A 27265-nucleotide genomic window follows, 5' to 3' on the forward strand; every position below is an offset into this window, starting at 1 on the left:
CATCTGTTCACTTTTTATTCTTTTCCAGAACTTTTCTCTTAGTATTATTCTGCTTTGAAACAAACTCTCAGTGCTCAGCATCTTTAGTGGGGAAGTTCACAAACTGGCAAAGATGATCCAACTTTCTTATTCAGAAGAGGTTCTACAGAAGATGCTTCCTTCTATCCCTTGCATAGTAATGCCAAGCATTTGATTTCTCTGAATCAGATGAGTGACTGGGTTGAAAAACCTGGGTTATACCTGTACATTTTATCTTGCCACTGTCTCAGTACTCAGAGGTTTAGTTACAGCGTAGTCTAGAACAGAACTTAGTGGTCTGCCTTGTTCTCCACACAGGCTCTAATAACAGAAAAAGACAAGTTTGCATACACTTGATCCTTTTATGGTTGGGAGTCAAACAACCTACTGAACAGGCCACTTGTGGAATAACTGTGAACCAGAAGAACCTCTTCAACCCAAATCTTCCAGGCTAGTAATAAGGAGGGTTAAAGACCTCGCTGCTGTTTACTTGGGTGACTTGCCATTACCATTTAGATAAATCCAGTCTTCTTTATCATCTTTCTCAAGTCCCCCGTGGTTAACTCCCTAGTCAAAATTGTTGTAGTACATTTTCCATTTTTCTTTTTATGATCTTTTCATTCTAATTTCATCTTTGCTGATGGCTCAGCTGTTTGAAATTTTCTTAACAGTTTTCTGCAACAAGGGCTCAAGTCAGTTCCAGGAAGTTTGGTGCTAAGCAAATTTTATGAGTCTGTCCTTAGAGTGGGAGGTGAACCTGAGCCCCCTGGTCCTTGAGAGATATTCCACTTTTAACCTATTTCCCTGGTGAGGCTGTGAAAGCCCACAACATGGCAAACATACTAGCCTTCTATGGACTTGGGCTGACATATTTAGTTATGGTTATTAGTCCTTTGAGAGATACACTAGAGTTTCAGTGAACTAGGCAACATTTCACCCTGTCTTATCACAATGGGACTGAAGGGCATAGCACACAAATGTTAAGAAATTCCATTATTAGCAGTTTATTTTAGCTTCCCTAAAATGGCACACAGTTGTATCTCAAGGAAGGAGACTATGATAGATCACTGCTCCTTTGCCATTAATTAGAAATATTGATTCTATGATTAAACACATTGTTCATTTTGTGTTTCAGATTTGCCTGATTTCCCAAGTCGCTAGAAAGAATAATCTGTTCAGAGTTCTTCAGGAGAAGAGGATTTTGGATATTTAAAAAATCTTTTTAATGTTCATTTATTTTTGAGAGAGAGAGAGAAAGAATGAACAGGGAGGGACAGAGAGAGAGGGAGATACAGAATTGGAAACAGGCTCCAGGCTCTGAGCTGTCAGCACAGAGTCCTATATGAGACTCGAACCCGCAGACCTTATGATCATGACCTGAGCTGAAGTCGGACGCTTAACCAACTAAGCCACCCAGGCACCCTGGATTTTTTTAAAATCATTTTGGTCTGGTTCATAACAAAATATCAAATTATCAAGATTCTGATCTTAAGCAAATGATGTTTTTATTTCATCCTAGGGAAAAAAACTTGAAAGTACTTGGTTCAGCTTCTTTTCTTAAACCTTCTACTCCAAGTCTGATGCTAAGTTCAAAGGGAAGCAGTTCTCAGAATTTTGACCTTGATTTGTATAGAATCCACCTAGCCACTTTGATTTCCAAATCTTAAAGGAAAAAATCTTGTATATTAACTTTGACAAACTGCTCCCTGTAATTGATTCCTTGTATTTGATATAGTGGCCCATTGATTCCTTGCTTTCTGAGGATGTTTCTTTATTTTTATTCTAGAAGTCGAGGATTAAAATGAGCTATTCTCTACCTCATTTAAACATGGTGATTTCAATAGGACACAGTAGTTTCAATTGTTACAACCCTTGATGTTGCACATTAAAGAGCCAAACAATTAAGCCCCCCCCCAAAAAATATGCTTCTTTGGCATAAGGATTTTTTTTTTGAAAAACTGCATACACAGGGGAAGCTCTGAAAACAGAGGTAGAGAGTAAGTACCCTTTTGTAAGAGAAAACTGTATTTAAAATGAAATTTTACATTAGAAAGGGCTCTTATACCTGGAAGAGAGCTATTACCAGAGATCTTTTTGCCATGAGAGGCCCATCTGCATCTGCAGGGCAATCTGTGTTTATCAGACGTCCTCCTTTTTCCTTCCTATGAGTTGTTATCTCAGCACGTCCCAATATTTATCTTTTGTTTTTACCTGAACTGGCATTGAAGTTGGTGGCTTGGGCCATTTCATGGAGTTATTCATTTTTCCTGGACATCTCCCATGTATACATGAGGTATGCATGTTCATAAACTTCTGTTTGTTTTTCTACTGTTAATCTGTCCTTTATTACAGGAGGTATCAGCCAGGAACTTAAAAGAACATTCTTTCTCCCGTGCAACACCTAATGCAATGAAAAAACCTGAAGATGAAATTTATAATGACTAACAGTAGCTGCTGCTTCTGTGAAGTGGTAGATGCTGTTGCTGGGAAACTAAGTGGAAGGGAATTAGAGAAAATCAAAGCTTCTACATTTGCAGACTTAACAGGTGTGGAGGTAAGAGTTGTTTCAAGGGTTTGATTCTTTGTGGCTTGATTTAAGGTAGTTGATTGTGAGACCAGATATCTGCACTTTTAATAATTGTTGCAACATTTAGTGGTATTTTAGGTGATGATTTATATTTGGAGCCGATAATCTGAGGAATTATTTAGAGATCTAGCCTGGGAAAGCACGCGCGCACGCGCGCACACACACACACACACACACACACACACGCACACCAAATGCGATATCTAAAATGTGTAGCTTTGCCAGAAAGCAGGGCTATAAATCAGTAAAATGGGAGTTTCAAATATTGGCTACCCAGCATGAAAAGACCTTATTACTAAATCTGTGATGCACTTATAAATCAAAGAAGCCCTGAGGTGGACAATAATTTATGTAAGAATTTTGCTTTTGACTACATAAGTGATTGCTCTAATTCACTACTTCTTTAGTCTTGATAACTCAAATTTGTTATTATTTAGTGAGTGTCACCATGAATTTATTAAGTGATTAGCTAAAAATCACAGATGTCCTAGATCAATTTACATATAAGGATAAGCAGCATTGTTAAAAAGCTTTCTACCTGCCCAGTACATATACCTTTTCCCATCCCCTTAACTAGAATGCATTTAGAGTCTAGATTAAAATTACCTGGAAATTGTAGTGTCAAGAATGGTTAAAATAATAATTTTGTGTTATATAAATCTTAACACAATAATGAGTAAGTCATTTTTAAAATGACTTTTAGAGCATTGAAACAAACAGAAGATAAACCAACACCGCAGCCCTGCCTCAAGATGTTGGGATTTAAAGGCATGGGTGTCACTAAACACTCCACAGATGATTCTGATTTGGGTCCAGGGTTACTAACCCCTGACCCAGATGATTCCTTTTTCTCCAGCTGTGCCAGCTCATCCTTCATGCTAACGTCATATCAGTGCCTCAGACACTGCTTTATTACATCATTCCCCTCTACCAGTTTCTCACTCTCCTTTACTGGGCTGGGCCATTTGCAACTGTTTAAACTGTAACTTCTATAAATTGGAAAGGCTCCATTATATGTAATAGTTAGCACTTAGTATTAATTTTAATGCTGGGGGAATTACTTAAAATACTGACACAGAGCATGATATATGTGTCTGGATCTTCAGGGTCAGAACAAGGTCTGCAGTTTGTAAAACATATGGTTATCCTTAGGATGAAATTTTTTTGCTTGGTGGATCAGGTCGAGAAAGCTGAAATTCCAGAATCAAGATTTTATTTTGGGGAGGAGCTGAAGAAGGGGATTGTACTAAAATGCAAATATCCATAAGAGCGCAATCTGACATGGGATTGCTTTTCCTCTTCATTCTTAAGGAAGATTTGATGGGAAATTGTTAGACCTTGAAAATGCTGGGCATCTTCAGGAACTCCCAGAATAAGGAGACGCTCATGAAAGTGAAAGTTGTTGCTTCACCATTTCCCTGTAATAGTTCTGCTTTCAGGTGTGTGTGTGTGTGTGTGTGTGTGTGTGTGTGTGTGCACCTGCACACACTTGTGAAATATGCATATTATAGTGGGGAAAATATTTAAGATTACAACAGTCTTCTAAGAGTAAACAATTGTTATTTGAATAGCAGCAATACCTTAGTTCAAAATTTTAAGACTGAACAATGAGAGAGAACTTGCTCAATTAAATATGAAAAAGTACCATCAAGTTGCAAAAACTAAGTGTTATGTGAATAGCATTGGAATACACAGAGACAAATGGTCAGATGGAGAAAAGGTCAATAAACAGACACACACATACATATGTATATACATATTTTAGTGCTAAAGATGGCATAAAATCATGAAATCATTGAAATAATGAATAATGTACATTACATAAAATAATGTAAAAATGCTTTATTTACATAGAAAATTAAAGCATTAGGTTCCTGTTTTATAAATAGATAAGATTGATTGATAATTCTGGGAAAACCCAATAAAACAAGAGGTTATCTCCATGTAGTAGTACTTTAGATAATTTAAAGTTTCCCCTTTTGTTTATCTGAATTTAAAATCTAAGTTATACTCATGTAACTTGTACAAAAATACTTTAACATTTTAAAAAAGCAAAAATGAAAAGGTTTTCTTTTTATATCAAAAGTTTATAACTGAGAGATAATTTATTTTGATACCATTATATAATTACTGAGGGTTTTCAAGAGCTTAGCCTGCTTATAAAAACAGAAGCACAAGGAATATAGAGTCATGTCTAAAAAAAAAAGAAAGACCTGTAAAATCTCAGTGGAAGACTGTATAAATGAAGTAAATACCAGGCTCACAGAATAAAATGAACAAAGGAATTATCTTCCAGCAAAGTGGACACAGTAGGTGAAAGTTACACACTTCTACGAGGCACGGGAACTACAAGCTAGGTCAGAAGAACTCATTTTATCAATATTTCAAGTTCAAAGTGGTCAAACTAAAGGGAAAACAAAATTATTTTTTGCCTGTAGTTCTCTCTTTGCCCTTTTTCCAGGGACAACCCAGCAAAGATTGAAAATGTGCACAGAATAATGTTGAGGGTGGTGGCAAGCTGTCCACCAGAGTGACATGACCCGAGAGCCCACACAAGGATTGAGGCAGCAATATTTTCCAGCAAGCCTGTGCTTCTATTGCTAAGGGAACTGTGTAAATCAGATAAATGCCAAACTCGTAATTCACCCAGACACAGCTCTTCCACCAGCTAGGTCAATCCAATTATCTCAGAGCAGGGGCAATGGGAAGAGTGCGAGAGGACATATTAGGCAGCTTTCCACTGGCAAAAGGTAAAGAAATACACAACTCCACACTACCACCTACAGGGTGGCTTCTTAACTTATAGCCACATAGAGCTTCTAGTTTCTGTCTCTCGGCCCAAACCACCTTCCTAAGACAATGGAGCAGGAGCAGACTTTTCATGAAGTGTTTGTACATGCTACATATTGATTCAAAATAAAGCCCCTTTCTTATGTCAGAATGGCTCTAAGTAATAACAGCCAATAGTTATTAAGAGCATGCAATATGAGTGGTGCCTGGGTGGTTCAGTCAGTTAAGTACGACTTCAGCTCAGGTCATGATCTCACAGTTCATGGGTTGAAGACCCGCATCAGTCTCTGTGCTGACAGCTCAGAGCCTGAGAGCCTGCTTCAGATTCTGTGTCTCCCTCTCTCTCTGCCCCTACCCTGCTCGCACTCTGTGTGTGTCTCTCAAAAATAAACATTAAAAAATTAAAAAAAAAAAGAGTTTACAATATGCCAGGCACTGCTCTATGCCACTTGTAATTATTAATTTATTTGATGCTCATAACCTAAGGCAGTAAGTACTATATCCTCTCCATTTCCCATATAAGGAAACAAAGGTACAGAGAGATTAGGTGACTTGATCAAGATCACACAGCTGGTAAGCAGCAGAGGTGGAGTACAAACAAAACCTTCTTTTTTGACCACACAAGGTGTTCTGAGAGGGAAAAAAATGGCTTAGTATAAGTTTAATGCTACTCACAAGATTCTAGCCACAAGATTGGATCAATTAAGTTCTTCAGTCTGATCAAATAGAACAGCACTTCACCTTGAGGGTAGAGATAGAGATGAGCAGGAAGAGAAAACAAGAAAGGATTGAGGAAGGATGAAGATACACAAATCTTGGGTAATTAAAAGCAGGGCCCAGAGAAGATAAACAAACCATGATACACCCATATGATAGAATACTACCCAGCAAGAAAAAGGAACAAATTACTGACCTTGAAATATAGTAACATGGATTAATCTCAAGTGAATTATACCATACATAAAAGATTCTGGAATCTTTTCCATTTATATGACATGCTATATGATTCATAATCTGAAAAAGGCAATACATTGAAGCAGATCACACTGGCTGCCAGGATTTGAGGTGGGGGAGGGTTGACTATAAATGTGCGTGGAACAGTGTTTTGTGTAATGACCTACTGTATACGTTTTGTCAGAACTCTCAGAAGTATGCACTACACACACACACACACACACACACACACACACATATATATATATATATACTATATCTAAATTATATCTTTATTTAAAAAACATACAGGACCCACAGCATTCAGAACCACTTCAAAATGCTTTTTAAGGAAAAGTCTTAGTAGATTAATTTTGTGCTTTTTAACATCTTCATTGAGCAGTTACTGTGCACATACAGTGTGGTAGGGTGGAGAGAACACACCAATAATAATAGCGTTTGGTCCTGTCTCAGGAAGCTCAAAGCCCGATACATTTACTGATGTGAACTGATTCTCTCTGAAAAAATCTGAGAGACCATAAGTAGGGAAAAGGATATAATTTTTTCCTTTCAAATGAAATGTAAATTATATTATAGTGCCTATGTGTATAGTACAAAGTGGGGGTGCTTCACATGTATCCCAGGGATGCCCTTACTGAACGAAATAGTTCATGTATCCATTTATCTCACAAATATTTACTGAGTGTCCACCATATACTAGGTGCTGAGGTGTGGTAGTTAGCTTTAGTTGTCAACTTGGCTAGGTTATAGTCCCTAGTTGTTCATTCAAACACTAATCTAGGTGTTGCCTCAAAGGTATTTTGAACACGTGATGTAAGTCCATAAATGATTGTAAGGGAGATTATCCTAGATAATCCAGGTGAGGTGGGTCTGAATCAGTCAGTTGGAAGGCCTTAAGAGCAGAGCTGAGGCTTCCCTGAAGAATAAATTCAACCTGTGTACAAAAGTTTCAACTCATGTCCAAGAGTTGCTGCCTGCCCTTCATGATGCCCACCCTACAGGTTTCAGATTTGTCTAGCCAGCCACCACCACCACATAGGCAAAAATCTTGCAAAAATCTTGATATGCATCTCCTACAGTTCAGTGATTCTGGTTGAATCCTGACTACTACCCAAGAGAGAGAGATATAAAAGATAGACACAGATCTGGTCCTTACCAATTGTATGGTTTAGTGGAGATGACATGGGAGTAATCTGGTGATAACAATATAATTTTATGATGGTAGAAGTACAAGGAATATATTGGGAAATACCTGGCCTGGTCTTCAGAGTGGAATGGATAAGGAAAATGTCCTAGATGATGGAAAGTTTCATTTAAGTTAAATTAACTATGCCTTAAGAAAGTATCATAAGTGTGTGTGTGTGTGTGTGTGTGTGTGTGTGTGTGTTGCAGGAAGAGTAATGATACGGTGTTTCAAGCAGAAGATCTAGCCTATACTAAAGCATAAAGGCAAAAGGAAACATGGCATAATGGAAGAGATTCAGTAAAGCTGGTGTGTATAGTATGAAGGTATGAGAGGAAGGCTTTGAGAATAAGCAGAAGCTAGATCATGAAAGTCTTGTGAGTCCTGTTAAGTTGCTGGGCATGGGGGAAGCCATTAGAGGGTTTTAAACACAGAGAACAGTTTATTAATTTTGGATTTCAGGGTACAATATGGAGAATGGACTGGGAGAAAATGCAGGTTGGGGACTAGAAAAACTAACTCAAAGACTGATGATGGTGACATAGTCTGTGAAGAAAACAGGTAGAAATGGAGAAGATTTAATTGTAGAGATATTTAGACAGTAGACAATATCTTGGTGATTTATTGTATTTGAGGAATAATAGAGATTGGAAAGTCCAATATCAAGCCAAAATTTCTGACCTGAGCAACTTGGTGGATGGCAGAACCATTCACAAAGAGGGATGAAGTACCTGGGTGGCTTAGTCGGTTAAGCATCCAACTCCTGGTTTCAGCTCAGGTTCTGGTCTTATGGTTCGTGGGATCAAGCCCAGCATCAGACTCTGTGCTAACAGCATGTAGCCTACTTGGAATTCTCTCGCTCCCTCTCTCTGTCCATCCCTCACTCATGCTGTCTCTGTCTCTCTCAAGATAAATAAATAAATAAACTCAAAAAGAGAACACAAAGGAAGGAGCAAGGGTAGAACAGGGCAGGATTCTTTGGTCCTGCTGTGTTTGAGGTACCTTTGGACATATGGATGGAGATATCCAGTAGGCAATTGGCTATACCAGCCTAAAGGGCAGGAAAAGATATGAGCTCAAAATAGGATGTGGGAGGCCTTGTTAGATCAATGGAGACTAAAGATGTGGCTGTGGATGGGATTGTCTAGGATAGTAGAGAGAGGGTAGGAAAGAGATCAGGATAACCTGGAGCAACCTCTAACATATCCAATGGGGGAAAGGAGGAGAGCTTTCAAAATAGCAGACACTAGTTTTTTAATCAGGTTAAAAACATGACTTGCATGATAACCTTCTGTAGGATTATTTTTCTCCACAGTTCATGGGTGAATGTGAAAATCAGTTGGGATCTAATGATATCAAAGTATCTTTCAGTTGTAGATGTACTTCCTTTCTGTACTAATGTTGTCTAGCTAGCATGTGCTTTATGGTTTGAAAAGCTTTTTCACAGACACACATTCTTTCATTTAATCCTGAAGAAAAAGGCCTACAAGGTAGCTATTAACATTCTTCCTGCTTTATAAACAAGGACATTGAGCATCGATTCAAAAACTTGTCCAACATTTTTAAAAGTTTTTTTTCATTTTAACAGTGTTCCTATGAAAATCATATGTAATATTACTTTCTTCTTGCATCTTCTCAATTGTTTCTTTCTTAAATTTGTCCCCTTTTTCCTATTTGGTGAGATTTAGCTTTACGGTCAAGTGTCTTTTTTCAGTTTTTGTCCAGTTCTAGCCGAGCAATAACCACTTTGCTAGAATGAATGCCCACGTGGACAGCTGTGTCATTTGCCTTGTTGTGCGGTACTTGTTCAGTGTAGATGACATTTCTCCCTGTAAATCAGGACTTATTTTGCCAATTTGCTCACTGTTAGAGTCCTAACACAACTCAGGTGCATCTCAGAGCCTCTGGCATCAATCCCTTCAGTACAGCTCTTTAGAGTGAACAGAACATCAAAAACAGCCCTGGAGCTATGACTGACCCTATATTGCAGACAGGAAAATAAAGGCTCATAGAAGCCAGAAAGGCAGTCAGTGTTTCTTACTCTGAAAATAGACTAGCCGGATGTGCATTCAGATCTTTTGATACTGTAGAATTAGCTTCTATACCTGCTGCCTTTTAATAAATAGCTACTTAGTACATTTTGAGGGTCCACTACTGTAGTGTTATTTTTTTCTCTTTTTTCTTTCTTTTCTTTTATTTGATTTTTTTTGAGAGAGAGAGAGAGAGAGAGAGAGCACAAGCATGGGAGAGAGGCAGAGGGAAGGAAGGAGAGAGAGAGAGAGAGAGAGAGAGTGAAGAGAGAGAGTGACTCAAGCAAGCTTCGTGCTCAGTGCGGGGCCCTGCTCCATCTGAAGACCCTGGGATGACCAGAGCTGAAATCAGGAGTCTCTTGCTCAACCAACTGAGCCACCCAGGCACCCTTATTTTTGTTTCTTTGTATCGGTTTGTGTGAGATTGAAATTGGGCCTCTATCCACAGAAAGCATCATGATTTTTCTAGCAACTCACCAACTTTTTGCCAGAAGGTATATCGTTCTTTATAAAAACAGAGTAATAAAAAAAGTGTGAATCCTAGAGATTACTTTTTTGCTTTAGTGTCAGACTCTCTTGGTGCCATAAAGTAAAATTAAAATATGGGGATATTATTTTGTAACCTCGAATTTTCTACAAATACTAAATTTTATCACCAGGATTCTAATCGTCAGTTATAAGAGAATTAATGAGAAACGTCAGTATAAGTCTGTGGTTAATGCGATAACATTGAAAGACCCTTCAAGTTTCTTCTGTATAAGTTTATAAATCATAAGAAGAATTCACCTATAAATACTTCCTTAGACTACCCCCAACTAGAGAACTATGTAACATAATTAAAAACACCATATCCTTCTACCTGAAAGATTGTCTTGAAAATCAGCGACTTTATCAATATGGAAGTGACTTGTAAATGGCAAATAATCCCATGAAAAGGGCATATTCTTCTCCTTTTATAAATGAGTTTTATTTTAGGTAGGCGGGGCTTTCTTGCCTCCAGGTGAATCACCCTGCTTAAAAATCCTTGATGAGCAATATATATATATATTTTTTCATCCAGATGAATTCATTCATTCCAGAATAATTCCAGCATCAGTAAAAACAGTATGCAGATTTAGGCTTGGGTATAGAAGGCTGTTGATTTTAGGGAAAGAGCCTCAGGGCCTTGGTGAATGCTGGAGGCTAAGAGTGGCTCCTTTTTAATGGTAACATTTATTTCTATGAGGTTCTAACTGCTTGGTTCCCATAGAAACTCAAGTGCCTGAGTGTTGACCCAGGGAATGACCTCGTATTTCCTGGGATGGCTGTTAGGCCCAACATAAATCATTGCTTCTTTTGCAAAACTGGCTTCCAATTTAGGGCTTTCCACTTGCTTGACATATTCTCTAGGCAATTTGGTTTTACCTTTGGTTTTGTTTCTTCATCTATAACATGAAGTTATAAACATAATGCTTCTATCACAGCTGCTACAAAGATATAGGGAATTATTACTTTATTACTTTACTTTTTCTTCAAAAATATTATGATACCACACATTTCACTTTGAAAGGAATTGAATCAATGTACAGAATTATAAAAGGGGAAGCATTTTATTTGGACATAAGAAACATAGTGTAAAAAAAGGAACATACGTGTTCCGTGTATAAAAACTATCTTCCTACTACACCTGAAACTAATATACCACTGTATGTTAACAATACTGAAATGAACATAAAAAACTTATTGAAAAGCAAAACAACAAACAACAAAAAACAGAGTCACTCACAAGTGAAAAAAAACAACTGTGAACCTAATGAATCTCAGAAAATAGTAACTTTAAAATAAACTAGTAACTAAATAGTTTCATCCTTTAAAATTCATATTCTACATTATGTTTTATTTTCACCATCTTTTCCATTGATATTTTTCTTGATTCAATATTTATGTTGTAAAAGTTAGGGTGGAGATTCTTGGATAGCAAAACTCTATAGGATTTTATTTTTGAATCTGCACCTAATGAGAACTGGCAATTAGTGTACTAGTTTGGGAGTAATTTTGTTTAAAAATTAAGGAACTCAGAAATTTTGTTGTTATAAAACCAAATACCAAAGCTACCTTTGATGTTATAGGAAATTAACCAACAATTTCAAAAACTATCCTGCAGACCATTGCTTATTGTAAAAGGGTGGGGCTATTTATTCACTCATGTGACAGACCTGTGACATGGTGGATAAGCATATTATAACCCTCACATTTTTGCTTATGAAAAAGCAAGCTTCTTAAACTTCTTATGAGTCAACTGACTTTTTTCATCTACAAACAAAGATCATCATAAGATCCCTACTTTGTGGGTTTTATGTGAGGAGAAAATGATAAAATAGCGCATGTAAAAAGCTTAGTAAATGCCTGAAAAGCCAGCTAGTGCATGCAATAGTAGACTTCTGCCTCAAAAGAGTGACTTGGGATTACCTTTGTGTGATTTGTGCCTGTGATCCCTAAGAATGAGACAACAGATAGGCTAGGAATTTAAGCTGCAATCATTCACAAGCATATAAAAAATAAAACTCATAGGGAGAAAAGAAAAACTCATCAGAAGAATTTTTTGTGTGTATCGTTATCCCTGCTGTTCCAGAAAATCATCTGAGCTGCCTGAGTTAAGCTTATAATCATTTCATGGATTCCAAGCTAATGAAAGAGCTGAGTAGCTGCCCCGCTCCTGGCTTTGAGTGTTCGACTGGAAAGTACTTCTGACATTATATATTCCCTCCACCTCATTTCCTGAATAAGAAAATCAATTTCTTAAAATCTTATATGATTTTTATCTTTGTTCCATCACCTGCCAGCCTTTTTTTCCACAGGCAAAACCAACGAACCAGTAAAGAAATAATGGAGTAAATTGAACCCAAATTTGGTTCACTTGGGTTCAATTCAAATAGTGCTGAAGTGCTTGGGAGTGAATAATGTGTTCCAACCCAGTATCTTCTCTTAGGGATGAGAGTAATTCTCCTTCAAGTAGCTCCTGGGATGGAGAACAACAGCCACAAAGACACTTCTTACGAATCCATCTGTAAGGAAACACCTGAAGGGAAGACTCTCTGCTTGAAAGTTCGTACAGTTATGTCACAAGGCCTAACAGGTGACTTTGAGAGAAACAGTTATTGTGGTATGCTAAAAGCAACATAAATTGACAAAGCCTAAGAATTCTCAGCTTCAGCTGCCTCCTAGTCACAGTGTGAGTGCTTTTCTACTGAGACATAATGTTCCATTAGTCAAGGGATGAAAAAGCGAGATCAGAAATTACATTTTGCAGCATTAACACAAACTTTGCTAAGGTTTACAGGCAGAGCATAATGCAGAGAGGAAGCGTGTTATTATTCTTCATTTCCCAATAGGGTGGGACTAACCCATCCCCAGTTTGCCTGGGATATTTGGGGATGTAGCACTAAGAATCCCATACCCCAAGAAGCCCTTTGTCCTGGGAAAACCAAGATCCAAGTTGGACACCCTCTATCCCAAACCACATTAGTCCTAATCCTAGCTACATCTACAGTGTAATTTTCAGGTTTACAAAAATCCTTTCACCAAAAGTCCTCCCTTGTCAGCTTTGAATATAGTATTTTAGAAAAGTAGAATCATATTCACAAAATAGCTCAAAATCCTTCCTATGACTTATTGGTGACACACAGTCATTCGTACATTGTATGACAAGGAGACAGTCCCAGGCCTCCTGCCCTTAACTGGGCAGGCAGGAGCCATACTACAAGTTACCTTAATATGCTCCAATAAAGCTCTGTGATGGCAGAAGCTCCGAGAGTGATAGGAGCTCAGGGAGGAATGTACTTGAAGCCTGGAAGGGTCAAGAACAACCTCCCAGAGGAGTGATAGCTAAGCTGAGATCTCAAAAAAAATTTGAGTAATTAAAGCATTCTGTAGTGACTTGTTCTTATTAGGAATCATAATCAATGGAGATGAAAGAGAGATGGTAGGTAGAGTTTCCTCAAGGGTCCAGTTGAAATGTATTGATGTCCTCACTGTGTAGTGCTGAGGACATTAGGATATGAAAGTTAAATGAGGGCAATGAAATTGGAATTTTGGAAAATGCTCCTTATGATGAAAGTATAAATATTTTTTTTTTCTCTCTACCAAGCTCAGTAGGGTAGTTAGTGCGTAAAATGCTAAGAGAACTGTAAATATTCTAGTTTAACTTCTGTTTTGCCTATGACCTACAGAAGTTATTGTTTCCTTTGATTCTCAGTTTGTTCATCTTTAAAATAGGAGAATGTGTGGATCCCTCCTACTTGCCCTCCTTCTCTGCCATGCTCCATTTTCTCCATCCTACTGTGTCTTAGGAGGCTGTGTACATGGAGACTGCATTTATAGGCTCCATGACTCTGGATTCTGGTTGGGTTCAGCCAATGAGGAGCTACCAGGAGAGCAAGAGTAGGAGGGTTGGTTATTTTCTTTCCCTGCAGGCTCCATCTTTCACAGCAATTTCTCCTAGTAACAGTGAATACTCTCTTCTGGGCCCTGGCCACCTGGCTGTAACTTCTGTCTGGTACCCCGGTGATTGTAGCCCCAGGGTTCTCTACTTTCCCTTAACGGCTTCTGCTAACTTTGCCCAGGGCTCTGCAGATAACTCCTTTATTAAATTTTCTACAAATGACCCAGTTTGTGCCATCTTTTCCTGTTGATAGAGACAACAGTCATTATTTGTATCTCCCTAATATAGACATTAAGTTAAACTATCTGAAATGTTTAGCACAGTCTCTAGTATGAAGTAAGTCTTAGATAAGTGTGGCTCCCTCACTCTCCCTCTTCTTCCCATAGTGCACTCTGGCCTCCTTAAAGGCATGCTTCTAATTTATGCCAGTGTGGAATCTGTGCTTAATGTGATTTTTAATAATTTAACATGGTTCTCCTGGAAGAGATCTTTGTTACTATGCAGGAAAACTATTGATTACATCAGGGTTATTAAGCAAATAAAATCAAGAAAATGCGTCTTTCAAAAAGTCATGACAACATAAAGAAAAGTGTACTTCAACCATAATTGTTTCAGCCAGAGTTAAATATGTGCTTTTTAATGATATAATATTCCTCCTTTCAGGAACATATATATTCAGACTATGAAAAAACTAAAGGCTCAAAAGAAAAAGATTTATTTGACATAGATAACACCTTCACGGACAAAATACTGCTCTCAAATATTTGTTTTGAGGATGATTGATAATCTTTCTAGCTCAAGTTTCCTATAAATTTTGTGGCAGGGAGATGAACTGAGAGTTAACTGTGACAGAATAGCCACTGAGAAATGACTCAATCCCTTTTTGTCCATAAGGTGATCATGGAAGAATGAAAGGTATTCTTACCTTGCACTAGGAGTGACAAGGCCTTTGAGTTCTTCTGCCCAGGAATTCCTAACTTCCTTACCCTCTGGGGATAGTTAACACAGAAGAAGTAGTCATCTGTTGTGGGTGTGCCAGGAAGAATTTCCTAGACACTTCTTTGTTATTAAAGGCTTAGATCTGTGTAAATAATTCAGTTGGATTTCTTACAGAGAAAACTAATCAGCAGAAGTACTGTGACTGAGGGTTGAAGAGGGTCCTATGAGGTTGATAGGTCTCTACAGGCAGCAAGGTGGTGGGAGTTCTGTTGTCAAGAGCAGCAGAAGCAAGGGCTTACTGGAACACAGAGACTTTGAGGTGGTAGAGCCCCAGTGCAATGCTGGCCTGTGTGTTGTAGGTTGTAGCAATGGCCAACTTCTCCATGTCTTTCTGGAGCTGACTCTTTTTTTTTTTTTTCTTAAGCATATTTATTTTGAGAGAGAGAGCAAGGGAGGGGCAGAGAGAGGGAGAGGGAGAGAGAGAATCCCAATCAGGTTCCACGCTGTCAGCGCAGAGCCCAACACGGGGCTCAAACCCACAAAACTGTGAGATCATGATCTGAGCTGAAATCATGAGTTAGCCGTTTGGCGGACTGAGCCACCCAGGCACCCCATCTGTATCGGAGTCTTTTTGAAATGTGACTTCACAGCCCCTCTTATCAAGAAGTGGGGTTTATTTTGCCTTTTCTTGAGTCTGACCTGAACTGTTACTTCTGGCCAATGTAATGCAGCAGAAGAGATGCTGTGCCAGTTTCAAATCTAGGCCTCAACACACTTTATATGTTCTGCTCATTCTCTTAGAACCCTGGAAATCTACCATGCACACAGATTCAAGATGGCCTACTAGATGATGGCCTACACATGGCCTAGTTTTTCCCCCATTCCTCATCCGATACCCAAACAATGCCAAGAAACAAAGGTCTTTGTTGACTGGCAGCTGCCTGCAAAACTATGTGTGAACCCAAGTGAGACAGAAAGAGCTGTTCCACAAAGCCCAGTCCCAGTTGTCAACCCACAGAATCATGAACTGAGAATGACCGTTGTTTAAATCCCTAAGTTTAGAGGTTGTTTCTCACATAGCAGAGCAAACTCATACCTCGTGTGCTTATAACCTTGGGACTTTGACCAAGATCTCTGGGGCTTAGGTTGGGGGAGAATGGTGCTACTTGCCTGCACAGGGGCCACATTAACCTGAAAATAGCAACATCAGTGACTGTCAAAGATGTCTAGCATCTACCATTTTACTTTCCTATTTATCCTCCAGAATTTTTGTGCAATCCAAGGAAGAAGGAAAGAGAAACCCTCACCGCATTCTTGTAAAATCATTTGGTACTGAACTTCATAACTCTCTTAATATATGGGGATTTGGGTCAAATTTAATTTTAGTTAGACGAATAGTAAAACTTTGGTTCCGAAGCTTACTTATTATGTCACATTTTAAAAATAATAAAATGTAAAATATTTTGCAATATTTTTGAAGAAAATATTTTGAAGAAGAAAGAATTACACTTCAGCTGTCCTTAGATTTTATACCCTGTTATCAACCAATGTAAGGGAGGGAATTATCAGATCACACATCTATCTGGAGGTTTTTGACCTCTGAGTTAATGTTGGTAATGCCATGTTTTTTAAGCAAAAGTTTGGTCAAGTTATAAGACAATAAATAAGTGTTCAAGTCTGAGGTAATGATTGTTGAAGTGTTTATATTTGCAAAGAACTCTGGTCTTGCTAGCATGTGAACTGTATGTTAATCTCGGCTCTGTTATTAATGAGTACTATGTTAGGTGAGTCATTACCCATCTTTGATCTTTGATTTCTTTATCTGTAAATTCAGAAAGAAGAACTCAGTAATCTTTAAGTTCCTTTGAAGGTCTCCTATATCTCTCATTCTACACTTACATTTAGACAGTCTTTTTATCCTGAGGCATGGTTTACTTCTCCATAAAATATTCTTGAACTGATTACTCTCTCCTATTAATCCTTAAAGCAGCTACTAATGGTAAGAGTGGGAAGGCAGCCAATCAGGCCCTGTTTTGTGTTATCTCTGACACTGTTGTCTTGTTATCTGTTACCTGTTTATGTATCTGGTCTCCTGAACTAGCTTGAGCCTCCTTGAGGATGAGGATGGTGTGTTATTCTTTTTTTGACTCTCCATTTTAAATTGTAACATGTAAGCCTAAAAATAATTCAGTGGAAACTGATACACCTAAAAATTGAGTGTATTAATAAATTTTAGCACACTTTCAGAATATTCTTTTTTCCAGTATTAGAGCCCTTCAACAGCACTGCATGACCTGTGGGGCTTTAGGTAAGTCATTTCACATTTCTGGGACCTAAGTTTGTAACTATAAAATAGGAGGATTGAGCTAGATAAAACAATAATAAATAAGATCACTTCTTTGTGTACTAATCTGTCATTTTTAATGCTATGGAAATTTAGGACATACGTGTTTTTCACTAACCTGATTCTTCTGCTTACCTGGACTTATTTATGAGATGTAAGCTTAGCTGAGAGTTATAAACATGTAACTCTAGGCACCAGCTCCTGAAGGCATGCAGGTTGACCATCACAGGTAGTCTGGTTGGGGTGCCACCAGCGTGCTCTTCCATCTTGCACCCCAACCTCCTACCCTCACCCCCAACCCACATAGTATCCCACACTATTTCAAGTCTTCTAAGAGTTGATGCTTAGGGGCCACTCTATTCTCAAAGCCAGTATGTTGAATTGATTTTCTTTTGATTGGTTAGAAGGCTAGAGGTAGAAAGCTTCATCTAAATTCGTCACCATTATTTTGGGTCTTGATTATAATATATTGTCAAAATTTGAAATAGCTTTCCAAAAGTGATAATGATTTTTCTAAATAGACAATTCTATCTGTCTCTTTGGAAGTACACCAGGCTTAATAAAGATGTAGGTTACATAATCTTTTCCCCAGTCTGGAACCTGTAGTTGAATAAGTAGTTTGTGTGAAATGCAGGGATTATTATTTAGTACTCTTCTATTTTTCTCCTAGTTCGCATAATTATAAACTGTTTATTCTAAAACTGCCTTCTATAAGATAGAAATATATATATACTTTACCAAAAGACCTGAAGTTCCTTAATAATACTTCTAGTGAACCAAATGAATCAGTATTTATCTGAAAATGTTAACAATTTTCAAGTGTAGGAATTTGTATGAAAACATATAAGTAATCCAGTAATTCCATGAGTGGACTAGATATATCATCCTCGTTCCCAAGTGAAGTCAACAACAACAACAAAAACAAAGGCCAGTAAAATTTCTTTGTAAGAGATTGTAAAACAGATTATTTTAAAGCAACATTAGTTTTTATGAGGAAAACTATGGGCAGGAGTCTGGGCTTTGGACTCAGATAACTCTGAGCTTTAAATCCTGGCCCAATCATTGAGGAGGGCACCTGTTGAGATGAGCACTGGGTGTTGTATGGAAACCAATTTGACAATAAATTATATTTAATATAAAAAAATAAATCCTGGCCCAATATCTTACTAGCGAGGTGTCCCTCAGGAAAATACTTAACCTCTCTACTAATTTTCTTTGTAAAATAAGATTAATAACAATACCTTGAAATATTGAGGATTAGATGGAATAATCTAGACAAAGTGCCTACCATGGAATAGATATTGAAGAAAGGTTAGCTATCAATAATATCATATTTATGTTAAAGAAAGCATCATTTTCTTTTTATTTAGTTGGAATACATTTATTTATTTTTAAAGCACCTTACTTGTACTGATTATTTGTGAGGTTTAAGACATCATGAGCAGGAATGAGTTAAAAATGATTTTCTCTTTTAATTAAAAAGGAATCAATAACATCATGGGGATGTTTAATTTCTTCCAAAGGGAACACAAGATAATCAATAGCATTTCTTGATATGGATGTTGCACAAAGTTGAAATCAAAGCCAGTCCTAACACAGTGAGCAAGACAAAGGTAACAAGACTTAGGCATGGAAAACCTCCAGAAGTGGTCCTAGAAATATCTAGAATTAGACACCCAGCCCCATCCTTGCACTGTGAATTTGAGTAAATCTTGAGTAAGTAAATCCCCAGGGACATTCTTATCTCTTATACCAAGTTTCAGCCATTTTATTTTTTAATTTAACTCCTAACAGAGATATGGTAACAGTGGTAGGAACAAAATGTCTATTGCTATTTATGATCTAAACAATATCATCACTACTAATTAATGCCTAATTAAATTTGTTCTTGGCTCTTCTTTAGCCAAATAAATTATCTCAACTTGACCTTACCTGATGGAATGTTTCTGTTTAATAGATCTGACACAGACATGGACTGGTAACAACAAAGTGAATGATAGAGACACTAGATAAATACAAACAACAAAATGAATACTAGGAAATATTAAATGTAGCATAGTAAAAATCCAATCAATAATGAATAGTGATTTGGAACAATAAAAAGAAACAAACTGAACTCAAGACAGAGATTTAAGAGATCATTCCTTTAATGATATATGTGACCCAAGGCATGTCCCCTTCTTTAGGCCTCAGGACCTTTGAGTCTGCTTTATCTTCCAGTATGGGGAGGTGCTCATGTTGCATGATACCTGACCTTCACTGTGGCCCTTTTGCCTTCTCTTAACTGTATTCTTCCTTATAGAATCTTTTAAATATCAAATTCTTATCCCAGATTCATATGTACATGAAGAAGGCTTTCCTCTTTTCCTGTTTCCCCAATAACAGCCAGAATATTCTAACTTTAGGTAATCCTTTGATTTGAAGGCTTTGATTGTTGTTAAATTACAGAGATCCTTGGGAATTAGTAATTTTTTAAAAATAATTAGACATTTACATGTCAGTAAAATTGCAAAGAAGACAAAGAAATCCCCTGATGCTCTGTAGGAAATGCTACCAGCTGTCTCCCAGTATCTGTTGTTCCTTCTTTTACAAGGAAATTCCTGATTTTCAGGTGGGCATTCACCCAGAATAGTGCTTACATTTCCCAGCCTACCTTGCAATTAGGTGTGATCACAAGATTAAGTTCTAGGCACTGTAATATAAGATCTCTGGTGTACTTAAAGGAACGTGGGAATGTTCTTCATCTTTCCTTCTTGCTGGTTAGAATGTGGATGTGAGAGCTGGAGCTCCAGCAGCCATCTGGTGACCTTGATAATGAAACTGGTAGATGGTGGTCTGAGTCCAAGCAAAGATAAAGTGCTCTTGCTCTGACTTTAGGGAGATTATCAGCTCCGGTCCACATTTGTTTGTTTAGTTGATCTCTGGCTAGTTTTTTGTTTTTTTGTTTTTTAATTTCCTCCACTTAAATATACCCAACTAAGGTATAAGAAATGGGACAGAATTAAGTTCCCCAAACCTTTTGCAACTCTAGTTTTTTTCACAACCCAATCTTCACGGGTTTTTCTCCAAATAAAAGACATACTAGAAAACTGAGAAGGTATTTCATTTCTGTAAAATATTAAGAAGAGATGAACTTCTCAAAGAATAGATAATGTAGCAGTTCATCATTTATAATATTTAAATCTGTCCCATGATAACAGAGTTTTTGAATTATGAGAATTTCAGAAAGTAATGATAGTATAGGGGCACCTGTGTGGCTTAGTCAGTTGAGCATCTGACTTTGGCTCAGGTCATTATCTCACAGTTTGTGAGTTTGAGCCTCACATAGGGCTCTGTGGCAACAGCTCGGAGCCTGTAGCTTGCTTCAGATTCTGTGTCTCTCTCTTTCTCTGCCCCTCCTCGAGTATGCTCAATCTCTCTTTCTCTCTCAAAAATAAATAAAAATATAAAAATTTAAAAAATAAAGTAATCATATTATGAAAATTACAGGAAATTATTCTGAAGAAATTAGCTGTGCAGTTGCTATGCAGATTTTTGTTACTAAATGCAATATATATATATATATATGTATATATATATATATACTTAAGTGTATTATTTTTGGTATTTCCCTTGGAAAAAAATTATCAAGAGATGCACTTTTATATAGATCTTTTTTTTTTTAAAGTACAGAAGTCTTACTTCTAATAAGTGCTAACATGAAACACCATGATACTGGGTTCCCTTTACCTTTTATTTGTTATTGGTTAATTTAAATGTAATTTCTCTAATGGTCATATAATCTCAACTATGACTGGAACATTTTAAGTTGTATTTTCTGAATAGTTATAAAAACTATTTACCTAGGCAATATCGTATTACATTCTCACTGTTTACAAAATTAGAAAAAAAATATCTTAGATTTCTTAAGAAAAACAAAATATAAAACAAACAGAAAACCAACCTAAAATTAGTGAGGTATTTTGAATATGGTAGGCTCCCAATACCTGTTGTTGTTGCATTATTGAGTCAATCTGTGAATTTTTTGAGGTTTGTATCTTTGAACATTTCTTATATAAAAATTCTTTTAAGACAATTTTTCTAGAATTATGGCAAAGGCACTTGCATGGGAATTGCTGGAGTGTTAGTTTAAAATGTTAATTTCTGGACTTCTCATCTCAAATAGTGAATCAGAAATCTCTATGCACGTCTTGACAATATGAATTTTAAATACCTCCCCCCAAGAGATTTTCAAGCACATTTGAGTTTCAGAACCTCCCTTCTCCTGTTTTGTGTAATGCAAAGTTTCAACCTGATTCAGGTTATTACTTCCATGCCTCTGAGCCAATATCAAGTTGATTCTTTTTCCATTCTGCCTCCAATAATAATCATTTTGACCTCGTGCAAAAGTCAAGAATCATTACTGGACTGATTAACTCTTGAAAAGAGAGGGGTGTCTCTCTAGATAGGTACAGAGAACATGGAAAGCCACACCTATGAGTCAAATGGGGAAAATAAAAGTATAACAAAAGTAAGGTTCAATTTCTAAACCGTTTTTGAACTAGTCTGGGATGAGTGCATTTGTAATGTAAGAAATAATTCTGTATTAAAGAAAGAACAGGATAACTTAATAGAGGTCTCCTGTCTCATTCTGTGAAGGTGCTTCTGGGCTCTGGTGATGAATGTGTTCATTTTATGTGACTTGCTTTGAGTAAATAACCCAGTGCCCTATCAGCTATCCAGCCGGCGGCCAGCAGCGGCTGTGTGCGTGCTAATGACGGTGAAGGTGCCTGGGGGAGGGCCTCGGAAGGGGCTGCCCAGCGCAATCGCGCCCCTGGCACTTGCTAAGAGATTCTCAGCCCTTTCTCTGCAGCTGCCACTTGAAGTCTCCACGCTTTCCCTCCAGAGGAAAGAAGCCATCTATCTAAATCAGCTGTGTCTCTGCGTCTCTCCTTTCTCCCTCCGCCAGCCGCCACCCCCACCCCTTCCATTGTGTTGTGCGTTTAGCTCCGCTTCCTGCGTGAGACCCTAACCTCTTGTAGCAGCAGGCGTTACTGAGGGTTTCGGAACCTCGAGTTGCAATGGAGCTGTACGGAAAGGTGAGCAGAAGGGAGTTCCTCTGCATGCTCTGCGCGAAATGTCGCTTTGACGGACTTTGGGGTGTGTGTGTGTGTGTGTGTGTGTGCGCGCGCGCCTTGTCAGTGCAATTGTGCGAGTGAACCCCTTTATGTGTGTGCTAATCATCTTTCTCCCCCGCGTTTGTTGAATGAGATTGTAAAACCACCCTGGTCTGCCTATGTTAATATGTAAACTTTCCCGATTCGGGATAAGGTGTAGAGCGGAGAGTCCCAGAACGCAGCTCCGGTTTCGTTTGCATTGGGAATTAGCACAAGGTAGTGGGTTTCCTCACCAGGAAATCACAGTCTAGCCACGGAAGGCTGTGAGTAGAAAAGAAAAATCCCCGCCGATACGAGCTGCAGTCACTTTTGGCTGCACCTCGCTAGGAAATGGGCCGGGAAGCTGGGAGCAGTAACAACCAGGAGCGATTCCAAGGGAGGAGAAGGGAGGCTCCGCGGCCAAGTCCGTCTGGAGGAGCTAGCCTGTTTGTTGCTTGCTTGCCGGGAGATGTAGTTCAGGGCTTGCCGGTGGGCCAGAAAAGCTCCGTGGAACAAGACTACAACTCCCAGGAGCGCGCGGGACTCCCGGCCAGTACGCGTGTGCGGCGCCAAGGAGGGGACAGCTCCGGTGCTGATGTTGGAGCCGGTTAGTGAACCCCAAGAGTGCAGAGTGTGGAGCGTGGAGCTCGCGGGCTGTGCAAGCTTGACCGAGCTCCCCGGCCGGCGCTGTCTTAACCAGAGAGGAAGGACATTTTGAGAACAATGAGACACGAAGCTCCCATGCAGGTGGGTCTATACAGAAAGTGTGGCCTCAGGAGGAATTGACATAGATGCTTTCTCCCTTGCTCCAAGCATAAATTGTGCTCGACCTCTGGGAAGGTCTAGGCTCAGACTCGGTCCTGGGGACACTGTTGGGTTCCTCTACGCTCCACGGGGCTGTAATTGGCTTGTCGATGAGGGATACGGATATTCATTTCCTTCCCATGCTCTGAAAGGAAGGTGTGAGTGTCTGTCTAAAATGTAAACCCGAGCAAACAAAAGTCAGGGAAACATGCAGTCTCCTATTGGCATTGATCTTCCCTTTTGGCTGGCCTGATTTGTGATCCCTGTGCAAGTGCACGGACTTGAGGTTTGGGGTTGCGGGGTCTCTCTTGGAGTCGGGATAGAGCGAATTCCACTTGGTTAAGAGCGCGTTAAAAAAGGCTAAGACAATGTTGGGGTCCCCCAAAGTCCCCTTTCTTCAATTAGAGTGCTAGTAGTATCAGGGGAAAACAGTAAAAACATTCCAGAGGCACGGCAGCCTTTAATCTCTGTGCGCAAAACTGGTTTACTCTTGCATTTTGAAGAACCCCCTCTGAGCTTTCCTGAGTGGTGTGCCCATTTGTTGTACGTTCTCATTCCGCATTTCAGTCACATTCTAAGGTTTGCTTACTTCGACTTCTATGGAAAGATGCCTCTGCCTAAGCATCCTGCCTAGGCAAATTTTGTTTTTAAGTAAAAATGAGTGTGCTTTTTAGTTTCTATGTACAACCAGTTAATGCTAAACACCAGCCTGCGTTCATTAACCTAGCAGAGTGATGCCGTTGCGTAATAGAGAGGCACTTTATGAATGGGGTTGAGAGGAGAATGGAACACACAATTTGGAACATGTTGTCTCTCTTGAGAACCCACTTCTCCTGCCAAATCTAACAATATAAATATTTGCTTTTAATTTTTGCCTAAACGTTTCCCAATTGTTTTCTTCACAAATTAAAGACTTTTAACATATGCTTTGGTTTAATTTGATTTTATGGGTTATGTATATTAAGGTACACAGTGACCCGACTGTTAAATGAAAAAAAAAATCTGTAGAATGTAACTGTTTGTTGAAGTATTATTTAATGGAAGCCTTCAAATTACCTTATGAGTTATTGAAAATTTGGTTTGTTCAAGAAAACAGTGGCCCCATTGTGTATCTTCTAATACCTCTGTTTGTGGCTGAGCTTTTCATTATAGACCTGATGTGAAAAGAATCTGGACAGACAATAAAGGTACAAGCTGTTGTAATCAAGATATATTGGCTTATGATAATTTTCCATTACTGGAGGCACTGCCAGGAACCAAGTGGCTAAATTAATCATATTTGATTATAAGTAAACATTGACAGTAGACTTTAAAAGTAGATTGTTAGTATTTAAGTCAACCTCATATACACACTGAAGTCTGTCAAAATAAATTACTAAAAAAAATAGCTATGTTGCATCTTGCTTTTAATTTTCTTTGAAGAGTGGCTTAGAATGTTCATAAGAGCCATTAAAATGTTATAGAACTGAATGAAATTAATGCGTTAGGAAGAATTTTAAATTATTTCATATCAACTGTGTAGTAGGTATAATATTTAATTCTATATTTTAATCAAAACTTTAATGACAAATTAATATAAAAACAGTTAATAAAATTAGTTTACTAGTGTATAAAGTTATTTTTATATTTATATTGTATTTTATTCATTGGACAAGATTTTTGAAATTTAAAAATCAAATGTCCAAATTCTATCATAAATTATATGTGTATTTTAAGAAATCAAAGACTACTTTCTGAGGTATATTTAATTAAAACACATCCAGTGATTGCATTTAACAAGTAAATTGTTGTTTTGATGACCCTCTATTAGAGTCAGGTTTTCAAATATATATAATGATAGGAAGAACAAAAACTCTAAACATGCTTTATGTATTGTTTACAATGGCAAGTAATGTCTCAGGACCCATACTTCTGAAACATAATCACATTCCAGGTGGCTTTGATATATGAAAATGCAACAAGATAAATACTTCACATTTTTCTTATTTTCCATTTAAAGACTCAATGAACCACATCATCATTTGAGATACATGCCTCCAGATTTATTTTTTTTTTTGGAGAAAACTTAGGTTTCTGAAAATGAGTCACAAGCAAATCCCCATTTTACAGTTTAATCATCCTAAGATATTCTTTTCCCCATTTAAAAATATTTAGTTCATTTGTTGATGTGGAACAAAACAAGCTCTTTAATTGTTGACTTCTTAATTTCCTTATAATTAATTCAAGGAAGCCTTTTACAAAATTATGTAATGTCTTTTAAAAAGCATTTGATGTACTTATATAAATAGCCTGGTGGTCTATTCAAGATAGTTGTCTTTGATATATGCATATTTTCTGAAGAATATTTCCCTCTGAGTTGGTGCAAAAAGAAGGATAATAATTGTTTTTTATAGTGACTATTAAAATAATACATAATGATAGTTTTTGATATCTATATTTCCTTTGTGACTAAATAACCAGGAATAGCATTTGGTAAGTGCTCCAGATGATGGGTTAGAATTTTAATGCAAGAGATGGTCATTTTGTTTTTTCTCATTCAGTGAGTCCATAAATCCTGAAGGCCAAATGAAATGGGGGATAGCAGTGCTCATGACTTGAGGGCAAAACTCTGATGAACAGTTGTCATTTGATTCAAGAGCCAGAATGAACAAATTCCAAGTTATCTAGTACTTTGTTTGTGTCAAGCACGATTCCTTGCATTCAGATCTCAGTGTGTGTGTGTGTGTGTGTGTGTGTGTGTGTGTGTGTGTGTGTAAATGAGAGAGAGAGAGAGAAATACAAAACAATCCTAGAGGTCGCCATTACCCTAATTACAGGCAAGATACTGAAGCTTATTAAGATTCAATAACTTTTCCAACATGACAGAATCAAAATCTGCCAGATTTCTCTCTAGATAGCACATGTTCTTTCCTCTATTATTGAATTCCTCAAGAACACACACAAGACACACAGAGGTGATGTAAAGAATGAGGGGTACTATTGATATGACATGATTCATTCATTTGGTTTAGAAGAAAGAAAAATTGTCCTGTTTGTAAAATAAGGTTGTATGTACTAAACCAAATAATTGAGAAGGGCCAATGTTTTAAAAAGTGGTTTGCTTTCTGTCTCCTGAATTTAAATTTCTTGTAGGTTTATTTATTCTCTTGCAGGACCAAAATGGAATCCATTGTCTCTGATTAATGCTTAGTCTTTAGTGTTGTTATCTGGAAGCTTGCTGGGTTATCTCATAAGTGTACAGTGTCTGAATATTTAGGAAACCAAAGAAAATCATTTATCCAAAGAATGGAGCAGAGGCAAAAAAAAAAAAAGAAAAAGAAAAAGAAAGTTATCTAAAAACGAGTAGGATTTAATAAAGAATATAGGTATATACTGAACATGAAGCTGAGGTAAAAACTATAATAGATATTAAATACAGCCATATTTTATACAAAAACAACTTACAAAGGATTAAAGTCTAAATATCACTGTTTCATTTGGCTATGGAAAATACATGACATTCTTGCATTCCATTATTGTTGATTCATGACCAAATCTAGCCTTGTGATGATCCCTTTATCTTTATCAGAAATGGAAATTTAGTCCTCACCCCTTATAGAAACAGAGAAAACTTCTAGTTGACATTGGAGAAACAAGGACTTCTTTCCTATTCTATTTGAACAAACTCTGGAAGTTTCCACCTTTCTTCTGTAAAGGAAGTGGAGGATAGAATGGGGAATTACCTGTAGCAAACAACAACAACAACAACAGCAACAACAAAACAAAAAACAAAACAAAAACCAAAAAAAAACTTCTGTGATGTAAGAATCATTTTCCGTTTCCACTTTTTCATTCTGAGAAGTTGTGGATTTATTACATGGTAGAACCACAGGTTTTCCTGCCATTCTACGCTTATATCGGAACTGAAAATTCCTTTTCTGACCATCATATTCCAAGAAAGAAATACATTTTTATGCTAAGGAATGGGTTTTCCTGGGACTGTTCATACACTCAACCTAAGTATAAACAATTGTGCCACCTCAAAAATGTTGTATAGGTAAAAGATTTTCCAACCATTTTCT

At 37.6% G+C, this 27265-nt stretch overlaps 1 protein-coding gene across 1 annotated transcript in view; it reads left to right on the plus strand.

Annotated features, from left to right (window-relative positions):
- The first annotated feature begins 2443 nt into the window (after window positions 1-2443).
- Window positions 2444-27265, plus strand: part of RAB3C (RAB3C, member RAS oncogene family) — a 298759-nt gene continuing 273937 nt past the window's right edge. The window contains exon 1 of the mRNA XM_047066326.1: window positions 2444-2572. Within this exon, the coding sequence (XP_046922282.1) occupies window positions 2444-2572 (129 nt within the window). The remainder of the gene's footprint in view (window positions 2573-27265) is intronic.

Source organism: Lynx rufus, unplaced genomic scaffold (genome assembly GCF_022079265.1).
Source record: "Lynx rufus isolate CCGP_SWC_20201006 ecotype Redwood Valley unplaced genomic scaffold, mLynRuf1.p SCAF_1, whole genome shotgun sequence".
Classification (NCBI taxonomy): domain Eukaryota; kingdom Metazoa; phylum Chordata; class Mammalia; order Carnivora; family Felidae; genus Lynx; species Lynx rufus.